Source organism: Rhincodon typus, chromosome 45, assembly GCF_021869965.1.
Source record: "Rhincodon typus isolate 14 chromosome 45, sRhiTyp1.1, whole genome shotgun sequence".
NCBI lineage: Eukaryota > Metazoa > Chordata > Chondrichthyes > Orectolobiformes > Rhincodontidae > Rhincodon > Rhincodon typus.
The window spans coordinates 808,781-822,312 of record NC_063376.1 but is presented as its reverse complement, the minus strand read 5'-3'; the positions used below and the strand labels follow the sequence as shown (position 1 = coordinate 822,312).

The following is a 13,532-nucleotide window of genomic DNA, read 5'->3' as shown; positions in this document are numbered from 1 at the left end:
TATGTACCTTGTGATAATGGTGTTAAGATTTTAAAAAAAATGAAACCATCTTTTCATAATGATAGTTCATTTTTTTCTTCAGTGGGGAGGTGCTACGAAGTGGTGTAGAGTAGTCGTGAATTGGAAGGCAGGAAGCTAAAATTTGTTCGTAAAAAATATGATAAGGGGAAAGAGTACGTAGTCCCTTTAAGAAACTATGTGCTCTTCTAAGCTTGGAGATTTAAATGAAAATGTGTCTGTAAGCAGTTAAATTGGTACAGACTGTGCTGAAATTGAAATATGTATCAGTTGGCTGTGTGATTAGAAACCTTAGGCTTGTTTTGATGTTTTGGCAATGAGCTGGAATCAGCCAATTAATTTAAACTAAACACTTAGTGATTGAAAGCCAATTGAATTTAAATCTGATGGTTTTGACAACCTCGGACCAATGCTATTGTAAGAAAATTGATAATGTCATCCAAGGTATATAAGAAGAGGGCTTTTGAAAAATTGGTGTGGGAGCGAACCACCATCTGAGAAATAAGCATTTAGCTCTTACAAGAAATCCCTAAGCTCTCTAAGAAAGCACCATCTATCCATAAAGGTACCACAGCACTTCTAGCTAACAGTCTTTACAGAAGACTTCACACAGAAAACATCCCTGAACTAGATCAGTGGAAGAAAGGCGTTTATGACTTGAGAACAGCAGATGAAAGGCGCGTAGACTTTGACAGGCTAAGTTTTAATTTATTTTCTTATTACTTGGGTTTACATAAGTGGGACTTGTGTTGATCGGAAGAGCATACCAGTAGAATTTAGCTCAGTTAGGGAACAGTTAGTAGTTGGGGGAATTGTTCGGTTTGTTAGCAAGTCTGTTAATTTGTTCACTGTTAAGGTTAAATAAATAAATTGTTACTTGTTACTTATAAAGTGAATAATCAGGGATTTTCTCTCATTTAACCTCCCCTACTCCATAACAGTTTAACAGATTAGGTGAGGTGAGGCGAGCTTCTCTGGGTGTTTTGGGTTTTAATTATTAGAAGGGGACCTCTACTCCCACTGTAACAGATTGGGGGCTTGTGTTTCAAATTTAATTATCAGAAGGGTTCAACCTCCCCTTGCAAACAATGTGTGTGTGTACGTGTATGTGTATGTACCAACCTGCACTTTAACAGCAAAGTTGACAATAGTGGTCTTGGAAGAGATTTCTGGGGGATAGTGTGGATTAGACAACTTGGTAGCAATGTAAAATCGAAATTCCTCGTTGTACTCGATTTCCTTGTCTCCGAGTTTTATCACCAGTCGCCCACCTGCGGAAGAGAAGAAGCAACATGAAATACAACTGCGAAACCAGGTGTCACGTCATGCAAGAACTGCACCTAGAGTGACACAAAAGCTTTGTAATTATATTCTCAACATACTTCCTCATTTTTCTCCACATGCATCACCTTTTTCAACCTGCCAAACTTGCCCAGGTCGCCATTCTACATGCCTTTACGGAGTGTAGCAGCCCTGGAAGGAGGGCGACTCACAGCCATGCTCAATCCTACACTCATCACAATTCCTACTCAATTCACACTATCCACCAGGAATCAATCGACGAGTAGATCCTTGCAGATTTTTCACACTCTCTGGACCCAGAGTGGGTTGTAGCTCTCACTATACTCCCAGAGCCTAGATCAACTGAACTCACACTGTAATGATCCCAGCTAATGGTACCACTGCGCAAGTCAGAACTCAAAACGAACCTCTGGCTTGATAGATTTTTTTTATGTTAATGCAGTGCTTATTCACATGAGGCTGCAGATGTTCTTTAACAACTGAACACATGTTTATTATACTAAAGAAGAAAAATCAAGGAACCAAGCAATATAGATACAGAAAAACATCTTAATGCAGACAGCAAAGCAAAGTTTCAAAATGTTTCCCAACAATGACCATTCGAGACTCAAGGCCACAGCTATTATACTCCTACCTCAACTCTAAGTTTCTACTTAACTGACTCCTTCCAGTTTCTAATCCATGAACTTCGGAGATAACTTTACAATTGCTTTGTGGGCATGAACCTTTCCCAATTCTGAGGGCTAAAGTCTCGCAGGTTTCAACAACATGAGGACTTTTCTACAAGCTCTCCTGGTTTGGAAACTTCACAGACTAGAAAACATTTCTACTGAAGTGACTGCTTCCCTGAATTGAACTGTTCTCTTATTTCTTCTTAAACTAATAGTGAAGGTAATGATTCTGCTCTGAAGTTAAAACAAAACTAATGGCTTTATTCTGTTTCCTCTGCCTGTCATAAACTCAATAGTATAAACATCTTACCCATTAACATTACAGGGATGTTTCCAGGCCCTTGACTGTACTCACCTTAGCAATACCGTGTCTAGGTCACTCTTCCAAATTAACTTTCTGACCTTTTTAAAAGAATTTCACACAACTGACCATAATTCCTCTATCTTTAAATTCCAACTCCCAATAAGGATAATAATTGCCACAATACAGAACAGGGAATCAAATCTGGGACCCTGTCTTTACTATCAAAGGTGATTATTTTAATGCGCAAAAGGGGACATTTTAAAATTAGTTCATTCATTCTGGTTTAGAAACCTAGACGGTGCGTCACTTCATGTTTAACCTTTTGAGTGTGAGAATTTAGTCTTCCTCATAACGAGTGTGGCAGATTGGATTAGTCCTTTCGGTCCCACAATAAACCTTACCAAGTTGGTCAGGCTTACTGCTCAATGGACTTTGGTCATAGCTGGGTTTCCCTGTGACACTTACCAGCTTTACTGACAGATTTATTGAGAATGGGGGCGAGTGATGGATCCAATTCTTCATGAACATTCTGGAGTAAGACAGGAGATCCAAACTGCACTCCCTTCTCCAGCACACGCATGTAATCAGTCATCTGAAAGTCTATCACTTTCAGTCCCTGGAGAAAAATAACCAGAGAGGTCAATCTGGCAGGAATGTTTTTCTAGCTGCTCAGTAAAATGGGTTTTGTTTTCAGGAGTTACAAGACACTGCACTTCCCTCAGTCCCAAGCCAGTTCAAAACTGTCAAAATAGACCAGTACTACATAAGTGAGGTTCCATTGCGAAGGCATTCAAGACCAGTATGATTGTAGCAATGTGGAAAGATTGGATACGCTGGGGTTGTTTTCCTTAGAACAGAGAAGGCTGAGGGGTGACTTAATTCAGGTGTACAACACGATGAGGAACTTGGATAGAGTGGTCAGGGAAGATCTGTTTTCCCTAGCAGTGTGGTCAATGACAAGGATTAAGGTGATTAGAGAAGAATTAGAGGGGACATGAGGAGGATGGTGGGAGTATTGAATTCACTGCCCAGAAATCCTCAATTCAATTTACACCTGAAGATCTGTAAGGCCACAGACTGGGATTGGAATGGGAGGATAGTTTATTAAGCTAGAGCACACAAGATGGCCTGAAGGGTCTCATTCTACACTGTAACGATTTGCTGGTTCTGCTAACAGTCATTTCAAAGTTCCATAGTTTTCTTTCCTTCCAGGAATAAGGAGATGTTGAGTTCAGGATATCCCTTGTAGAAGTGTGAAAAAAGCAACAACATTCCAATCTGCACATATCTCCTGTTCCCCAATTAACACTGCTTTCGATTTTTTGCTGTGGGCACCCTCACCATCTGTTCAACCCACTCCTCCTCCTCTCCTTCAGTCAACAGCATAAAAACACATCTTTCCCTAGAGACTTTCAATTCCAAAAAGGAGTCATATTGGACTCAATACATTGACTCTGATTCTGTCTACACAATGCTGCCAGACCTATGCAGTTTCTCCAGCACCTTCTGATTTGTTTTTTTCTCTCACTCAACTCTCACTCAGTGCCAGGTGTCAGAGTTGATCCAGTTTTCAAATTACAGATATCAGATCTGGTGTGGTCCTCAAGTTGCAGGAAACAGAGATGACTCTGTTGTTGATTATGTTTCAAAGCAGCTCCTGCACTCGAGCTATTAGGCACAGAGCTGTTCCTGCTCTCGAGCTACAGGGCACAGGGCTGTTCCTGCTCTCGAGTTACAGGGCTGTTCCTGCTCTCGAGCTACAGGACACAGAGTTGTTCCTGCTCTCATATTACAGGGCACAGGGCTGTTCCTGCTTTCGAGGTACAGCGCACAGGGCTGTTCCTGCTCTCAAGCTAAAGGGCACAGGGATGTTCCTGTTCTCGAGCTGCAGGGCACAGGGATGTTCCTGCTCTCGAGCTGCAGGGCACAGGGATGTTCCTGCTCTCGAGCTACAAGGCACAGGGATGTTCCTGCTCTCGAGCTACAGGGCACAGGGATGTTCCTGCTCTCAAGCTACAGGGTACACAGCAGTTCCTGTCTTGAATTACAGGTATACAACTGTTCCTGTGAGATAGCAAGAAATGCAGATGCTGGAGTCAGAAACAACACAGTATGGAGCTGGAAGAGCAGGCCAGGCAGCATCAGGGGAGCAGAAAAGTTGACGGTTCGGGTTGGGACCCTTCTTCATATATGGGGAGGGGGAAGGGAGCTCTGAAATAAATAGACAGAGGAGGGGTGGGGCTGCGGAAGGTAGTTGGGATGGTGATAGGTGAGTGCAGGGGAGTGATGGGGATTGGTCAGTGGGGTGGGAGGGGGAGATAGGTGGGAGAGAAGATGGACAGGCTGTGTCAGGTCAAGGAGGCAGGGATGAGAGGGAGGATTGGACATGGGGTGAGGCCGGGGGTGGGGAGATTTTGAAAATGGTAAAATCCATGTTGAAGCCATTGGGCTGTAAGCTCCTGAGGCGGAATATGAGGTGCTGCTCCTCCAGTTTGCGGGTGGTGTCATTGTGACACTGGAGGAGGCCCAGGATGGACATGTCACTCGGAGTGGGAGGGGGAGTTGAAACGGTTCACAACCGGAAGGTGTTGTCTTTTGTTGCATACGGAGCGCAGGTGCTCTACAAAACAGTCTCTGAGTCTGGACTAACCAATGTAGAGGAGGCCATATCGGGAGCAGCGGATGCAGTAGACCAAGTGCAGGTGAACCCCTGTCTCATGTGGAAGGTTTGTCTTGTGTCCTCCAGTGTCACAATGACACCACAAACTGGAGGAGCAGCACCTCATATTCCACCTTGGGAGCCTATAGCCCAATGGCCTAAACATGGATTTCACCAGTTTTAAAATCTCCCCACCCCCAGCCTCATCCCATGACCAACCCTCCCTCTCATCCCTGCCTCCTTGACCTGACACAACCTATCCATCTTCTCTCCCTCCATCCGCCCCTCCCATCTCACTGACGAATCCCCACCACTCCCTACCTGCACTCACCTGTACCCATCCCACCTACCTACCTCCAGCCCCAGCCCTCCTCTCTCTATTTATTTCCAAACTCCCTTCCCCTCCCCATTTACGAAGAAGGGTCCCAACCCGAAACGTCAACTTTCCTGCTCCACTGATGTTGCCTGGCCTGCTGTGTTCCTCCAGCTCCACACTGTGTTATCTACAACTGTTCCTGTTCTTGACTTTCAGTTAACAGAGGTGTTGCATACTTGAGTTACTTGTAAGCATGTATTATTCAAACAGTACATCCCAGACACTCCCAGCTAGGAAAATAGGGTGAGTGCATAATTTAAGTTTGCACAAGGTAACCGCAATATCAAAATTAGCTGACCCTCTCTAGCACTTGGCCAGCGTTTAGTTTTGGAACAAGTAAACTCATAGTGCTGGGTAGAAGCTCTGATAAATTAGTCTCCTTTATTCTGGAGGTACCTGGCAATTGCCGTCCAAGTTGGGGCTGACAGACGGTTTAATTTGAGCCACTGAGTTACAGTCAGCTCTTTTCCATCACTGTTAATGTCATGAGAAAGGAATGTGTGACAGTATCTATATGAGGTAGCCAATTATCCCAGGGTCATTCCAGCTTCCAGCATCAGCACAATTTCATCCCTGCAGTGTTTTGGAGAGTGTCCACTGTTGCTACTGAGTTAGCAAGTTCCAGCCCAATCAGACTGAGTTGCAATCCAGGCTAATGGCCAGCAGATGGTGGTGTATACCGCAAATGGTTTTTCCAACTCCGGGATAGCAGGAACTGCAGATGCTGGAGAATCTGAGATAACAAGGTGTAGAGCTGGAATAACACAGCAGGCCAAGCAGCATCAGAGGAGCAGGAAGGCTGACGTTTCGGGCCTAGACCCTTCTTCAGAAATTTTTATGCTGGAGCATAACTTCACGGCTCTTGAACTCAATCCCTCTATTTTTGATATAAGATGTTTGAACCTTCAGCTTTATTTCTTATTTTCTACTTAAACCCAAGAAGGTCTGCAATGTGTAATTTTTAACCTTATTTTGTATGTTTTACCTATACTATAACTACTGCAATTTTTAACTTTGTTCTTATGATTCTGTACCTAGGTACTTGTACCTAAGATGGCGCCTTGTGTGATGACATTGTACACTTTTCACTGTACTCCTGTACTTTCGTACTTGAGTACACGTGACAATAAAATCAAAATCAAAAATTAAGATGTAAAATGTCAAGGGGCAGAAGGAAAGATTGTTATTTGGCAGCAGAGAGTGACCCTGCTATTTAATGCCAGGATGTTGCTGATTGAGGAAAATGGGATTAATTTTAGACACCTCATTTTCAGTGTGTAATTAACTCCTATTCATCGCATTTCATTGGAGACATCACCCTACCTGTAACAGCTGTTGCTTCTGATCACAAGCTCAGTTTGCTATAGTTTGTAGCAGCTTTTTAATTAGACTCTGTAGACTGCTGTAACACGCAGTTAAATTAAGTCAGCAAAGTAAATGGATTCTGTTTGCTGTAAAGTAGGCTGTTTGCAGTCAGTCAAGGCTCAATGGTCTTGCCACCATCTCGTCTTTGGCATCATTCTATTTAACAGCCAGTTTTACTTACTTAAACTTGCATCCATGCTCAGATTTTAACTGCGGCTTCTTGATTCATGAATCTCATACCTTAGAATACTCCATGTTCTTAATCCACTTCAGAGCCTGACCCTGGGGGTCCACCATCAGAGGCCATCTGGGGGAAGGACAGACAAGTCAAGCTGTGTATTTTGTTCATGTCTATCAGCTCCCAATGATTACAGCCACTCTTTGCTATTATGTCCCCTTATGCAGAGACTTGCTCAGATTTCAATACCTTGCATAAAATGCACTCTGCCTTTAGTTATATGGATTCCTAATTATTGCTGTCATGGTAACAGATCAGAAACCCGAAATACTAAGGACATTTTAAAACTTTTAATTCTGATTTTTCTTTAAAAGATAACCAAAGCAGGCAAAACAAGACTGCATGTGTAAATTCAGTGCTATCTGGCCTGCGGGGCCCGTGGAATGTCACTCCTGCAGAATGTCAAAGGAACATCAAACAGAAAGTCAGAGATGGAACAGGAAAAGATAAAGCGGAGGTTGACTACCTTTCTCCTCACAGCAGAAAGCTACCTCTTGCAGACATTCTTTGCATTTTGCCCTTCCAAGAATATACAAAAAAAAAACTGATAGTGTTGAAAACTGATTGAAACTCTAGTCTGAATGCGCTAGTGGGAAAAAGTTAACCCGTGAATTGAGGTGTGTGTGTTCTGGCCATGTCCTGAGAAGGTCACAGTCAAAACAGCAGCCACTCCCAGAGTCCATGCATACTAATCGGCTGGTCAACACCATTCCCAGCACTGACGTTCAGTTTCAGAAGTCACTGTCGTGCATGGATATCAGAGATCCCAGCAGAAGAAAAACAGTAAGAGGGAACAGTTCGGGACTGACTGATGGGGCAGGTGAATAAACAAGGGAAGCTGATTCATCCCTTCTCACAGGAACGTAATGATTCGGGGCAAGCCTCTGGAAGCATAATCATTTTGGAAAACATGCCTGGGGTCTGGTTGTAACAACTGTATTGAATGAAACATAATAAAGCTCCCTCTACCCTGTCCCATCAAATAATCGCAGGACAGGGACAGCACAGGGTTGAATACAGAATTAAGCTTCCTCTATACTACCAGGACAGCTCTAGGTGAAGGTAGAGGTGGAGGCCGTGTATTATTGCTATGTTGGTAATACAGAGACCCAGGTTATGTTCTGGGGATCTGGGATCAGATCCAACCACCGCAGATTGTGTAACTTGAATTCAATCAAATCTAGAGTTAAACGTTTAATGATAACCACGAAACCATAGTTATAAAAAACTCATCTAGTTCATTAACGTCTTTTGAAATAAAACTGCTGTCTTTACTAGGTCTGGCCAACATTTGATTACAGACCAATAGCGAGTGCGGTTTACTCTGAGCTGCTCCTGGATGGCTGTTCAGATTTATCAGCCACTAGAAAGCCTCAGAAAAAGAATTAAGGCTGACTGACCACCTAGCATTGACCTAGGCACCGGAAACGACAATGGCAAATACAGCCATGCAAACTGCTGGTGAAAAATTAAACAAACCACTGGAGGATGAGGCTCCACAAATATCCTTATCTTCAGTGAGGAGGCGATTAACACATCAGTGTATAAAAGACAAGGTTGAAACACTGGCAACAATCTTCATCCAGAGGTGCTGAGTGGATGATCTGGCCTTTTGCAGAGATTCCCAACATCATAGATGTCGGTCTTAAGCCTGTTCAATTCACTCCACGTAATTTTAAGAAGTGGTTGGTAACACTGGATATTGCAAAGGCTATGGGTTCTGACAACATTCCAACAATATTACTACAGAACATCCCATGCTTGTCTACACAGCAACAACACTGGCACCCACCTGAAAAGGTATGTCCCACACTGAGCAAAAATGCAGGATAAATCTAAATCAGCCAATTACTACCCATCAGTCTACTATTGATCATCAGTGAAGTGATAGAGGTCGTTCTGCTCAGCAATAAGGTGCTCAGTGATGCCAGTCTGGGTTCCATCAAGGCCACTGAGCTCCTGACCTCATTATAGCCTTGGTTCAGACTTGGTTAAAAGAGCTGAATTTCAGAGATGAGCTTAGAGTGACTGCCCTTGACATCAAGGTCGCCTTTGACCAAGTGTGGCATCAAGGAACCTGAGCAAAACTGGATCCAATGGGTATCAGGGGACAAACTCCCCAGCGGTTGGAGTCGTATTTAGCATAAAGGAAGATGGTTGTGGTTGTTGAACGTCAATCATCTCAACTTCGGGAACTCTTTGCAGGAACTCCTCAGGCTAGTTTCCTAGACTGGACCATCTTCTGCACTTTATCAATGGCCTTCTTTCCACAGTTAGGTCAGAAGTGGAGATGCTTGATGATGATTGAACAACGTTCAGCATCATTTGCAACTCCTCAGATAATGAAGCAGTCCATGTCCAAATGCAGCAAGACCTGGATAACATCCAGGCTTGGGCTGACAAATGGCAAGTAACATTTATGCCACACAAATGCCAGGCAATGGCCATAGAGTCACAGAGTCATCCAGCATGGAAATAGACCCTTTGGTCTAACCAGTCCATGCCGAACATAATCCCAAACTAAATTAGTGCCAACTGCCTGCTCCTCCCCCATATCCGTCCAAACCTTTCCTATTCATATACTTATCCAAATGTCTTTCCTTGACATTCAGTGATGTTGCCATCACTGAATCCCCATTATCAACATCCTGGGGGTTACTACTGACCAGAAACTCAATTGGACTCACCACATAAACACAGCAGCTGCAAGAGCAGGTCAGAGGCTGGGAATCCTGCAGTGAGTAACTCCCCTCCTGACTCCCCAAAGCCTGTCCCACCATCTACAAGGCACAAGTCAGGAGTGTGTTGGAATACTCCCCACTTGGCTGGATGCATGCAGCTCCAATAACACTCAAGAAGCTTGACACCATCCAGGACAAAGCAGCCAGTTTGATAGGCACCACATCCACAAACTCCATCCAGCACAAGAACACTGCAGAAATTCATCAAGGGTCTTTAAAAAGTCCTTTCTAAATGTGACGACAGCCATCTACAAAAATAAGGTAGCCATGATGTGGAGGTGCTGGTGTTGGACTGGGGTGGACAAAGTCAGAAGTCACAAGACACAATGTATATTCCAATAGGTTCATTTGAAAACACAAGTCAGGTAAAGGAGCAGCACTCCGACAGCTTATGATTTCAAATAAACCTGTTGGACTATAACCTGGTGTCATGTGATTTCAGGCTTAGAAAACAAGGGTAGCAGATACATGGGAACACCACCATCTACATGTTCCCCTCCAAAACAACCATCATTTACATGGAAATATAATGCTGTTCCTTCAGTGTCAAACTTCAGGAACTCCGTGCCTAACATTGTGGATTTACCTACATCAAATGGACTGTGATGGTTCAAGAAGGCAGCTGACTACCACCTTCCCCAGGGGCAACTAGGGGCGGGCAATAATTGTCTGCTCAATTAGCAAAGCCCACATCCCATGAATGAATTTTATTAAAAGCACGGGGTCAGATACTGAATAAAGCACATTGTCCCCATCAAACATTCCCAGGGCACATACAGCCCAATATTAGATACAGATTGCTCTGAATTTGTCTAGATCACATGCAGTGCCCCCTCAGTATTGACTTTGCGACAGTGCGGTGCTCCTCAGTACTGATCCCCTGACTGTGCAATTGTCCTTTTAGCTTTGGGTTGATACTGCTACATTAGCCTCTGCTCACCATTCCAATGGTGCATAACCCCGCATACCTGTTGCCTCTAGTTACGATGACTCCATTCTCTGTGGAAAAGGCATCTGTTGGCAGGCCCTGGATATTCCAGTCTCGCACTGTGGTGGGATTTGATAGGAAGTTTGCAAACGCAAAGTCAGGTGAACAGGGAACAGCCCGTTGGTTGATCTGTAAGGAACATCGTTCAAAGAGTGTGACTACAGCGCAATCAATCTACCACATCAGGAAGCCATCCTCTGCTAGTGTGACACTGGGGACACTGGCGGTCTCAACCACAAGGTTATTGAGGTGTAAATGATAGCAGGATGAAGGATGACTTACAGAGAGGTAAGGTGGTTATAGAAGGGAAGATACAGGAATATGGATTTTGACAAGGTACACGTGAGGAAGGAGAGAGAACATTTGATGGTTGCCCTGAGCAGTTTGATGCTTCCTCATAAATGGACATGCTGTCATTTCCCCTTCCACCTCTGTGATGAACTACAATCAAATGGTACACCAAAGCACACAAACCTGTACTCAACTCTGGTATCCCAGAGACACCAGTGATTGACCCAACAGCCCAGAGATACAGGTCACTAATAACCAGGAGATACTGATTCAAAAACAGAAATTGTTGGGAAAACTCAGCAGGTCTGGCAGCATTAATGCACAGTTTCTCTCCACAGATGCTACCAGACCTGCTGAGTTTCCCCCAGCAATTTCTGTTTCTGATTTCCAGCATCCACAGTTCTTTGGTTTCTTTGTTTAGAAGATACAGATTACTGACCCAATAACCCAGAGATAGCAGCCACTGAACCAATAATCCAGAGGATATTGGTCAATAAAAACCATGAGATAGGGGCCACTAATGACCCAGAGGGACCAGTCAGTGACTCAATAGCTCAGATATACCGGTTTGATTTCATATCAACACTGGAGATGTTATTACACTGCCACAGGACAGTTTATAGCTGAAACTTACCTCCTTCATCCAGATGACACTAACAATATCATCACGATAGTTTGATAGGAATGGGCCCATATATGAGAGGAAGGCTGAGGCCAACAGGCAGTCTCCAACCAAGTAACCCATATCTGATTCCAGTCCCTGGCAGTAAATAGAAAATGTCCTGTCAGCGCTGACCATGCAACAGTGAACAATGATGTTAAAAAAGTATCCACACAACATAAAGTAAGCACCGTCGTTATTCTCAGGAATTGTCTCAGTGTCACCCTTGTTTCTCAGCATTAATTGAGCAGCAGTGAGGTAAACATTTTGTTTTTAAACAATTCTTTTCTTGTGGCTTATCCAATGCCATATCTGACAGCTGTAAAAGTACGCAGCAGAATATGGCATCAAGGCCCCTGCATCATTCTCCACCTCCAGTTCCTGAACCCAGGCACACACCAGGGGCAATCTGGATACACAGACAGGCACATGGATTTCCAGCTGCCCTGGCCTGGCCTGATACACTGCAGGTGCTTTCAGCTATTTAGACTCTTTCAGAATGCTCGTAATGGTTGCAGAAGTTCTCAAAGAGCTTCTCCGTAGATTTTCAACTTGATGCTCCAGCAAGCAACTCCTGCGTCACTGGAGGTGACGACAGCTCAGGAGCATAGCTGACGCTGTAGTGAAGACTGGTAAAAGGAGGAGAGCTCATGATGATCCTGCAGAGACTGTGGGCCCAGTTTAACATATCTGCAGTTCTCAGACAAGCAGCACTTCAGGAGGCTGTACTTTTACAAGGATTTGGGTGACCTAAGGTCATCAGCAAAACTGGACGCCACCAAGTTGACTGCAGCCTGTCACCTTTTCCTCAAGTTCCCTCTTAGCTGCGGCTGGCACATATCAGTAACAATCTGTTATTTAACCTGCAGTCTGCTTGTAGTGATTGGAAGACTGATGCCAGATTCACTAAGAAAAGACTACAATGATATTTGAGAGCTGCAGGTTGGGACAATGGGAGAATCCCCCTCCACACCATCCCCATCATTGGCTAATCGACAATGGTTGTATCATCTCAAGTTGAAGCCTCATTCAGTTAAGGCCAGCGCTTTCACAAATCAAAAAGGCTCCCTCTCCATTAATGTGTGATGAACTATTGAGTCAGTGGCCATGAGCTTTGCTGCTGCAGCAGTTCCCCATTCAGCAGCTGTCTAAATAGAGTACAGGCAGTTGCATCTGCCCCCAGTTGGGGCAGTCTTTTCACTCACTGCCTGCTCAATGACACAATATATGAAACCCACCCCAGCTGGAGAGATTACACAAACGCTACACGCCGTCTCATATCTTTGTCAATTGCTCATTCTGCTCCAGCCCAAGAATCAGGGCTTGATCCAGTCCTCACTTGACACCCTGCTGATTTAAGTGGTAACCAGCACCTTTCCACGCTTAGTTCAGAGCTCAGGGTCCTGAAATCACTTGTCATGACTCCACTTCAGTGTAGGCTGAGACTGAGCAATTCAGCAGAGAGCAGAGATGGGAGCAGCAGACCCTCCTGATCATACTACTCCATGCTGCACTGTTTACCAGGAATCGTTTAAGAAGCTCTCTGCTCCTTTCGGATTTGATCCAGTTCCTGTGGAGTTTTGATGTTCTTTATAAAGTCACTGTAAAACTTGTGATAAGTGGTTAACCTTTTACCCTCAGTCAAATCCCTGCTAGCTGGAATTTTCTATGTTTCTCTCACTGGTACTTTCAGCTTTGTTCTAAATTCTCCCTGAGCTCTTGTCTGCTGCACTGGGGGAGGCAACGGCCTAGTGGTATTATCGCTGGACTGTAAATCCAGAGACCCAGATAATGTTCTGGGGAGAGATAGTAGGAACTGCTGATGCTGGAGAATCTGAGACAAAAAGGTGTTGAGCTGGATGAACACAGCAGGCCAAGCAGCATCAGAGGAGCAGGAAAGCTGACGTTTCGGGTTGGG

The 13,532-nt window shown here is 44.3% G+C and overlaps 1 protein-coding gene across 1 annotated transcript in view; it reads right to left on the bottom strand.

Annotated features, from left to right (window-relative positions):
• Positions 1 to 13,532, bottom strand: part of dnah2 (dynein, axonemal, heavy chain 2) — a 180,086-nt gene that overhangs the window by 30,438 nt on the left and 136,116 nt on the right. The window contains exons 63-67 of the mRNA XM_048620015.1: positions 11,588 to 11,713; positions 10,643 to 10,791; positions 6,936 to 7,002; positions 2,761 to 2,911; positions 1,141 to 1,289 (exon numbers count right to left, since the gene is read on the bottom strand). Of these exons, the coding sequence (XP_048475972.1) occupies positions 1,141 to 1,289; positions 2,761 to 2,911; positions 6,936 to 7,002; positions 10,643 to 10,791; positions 11,588 to 11,713 (642 nt within the window). The remainder of the gene's footprint in view (positions 1 to 1,140; positions 1,290 to 2,760; positions 2,912 to 6,935; positions 7,003 to 10,642; positions 10,792 to 11,587; positions 11,714 to 13,532) is intronic.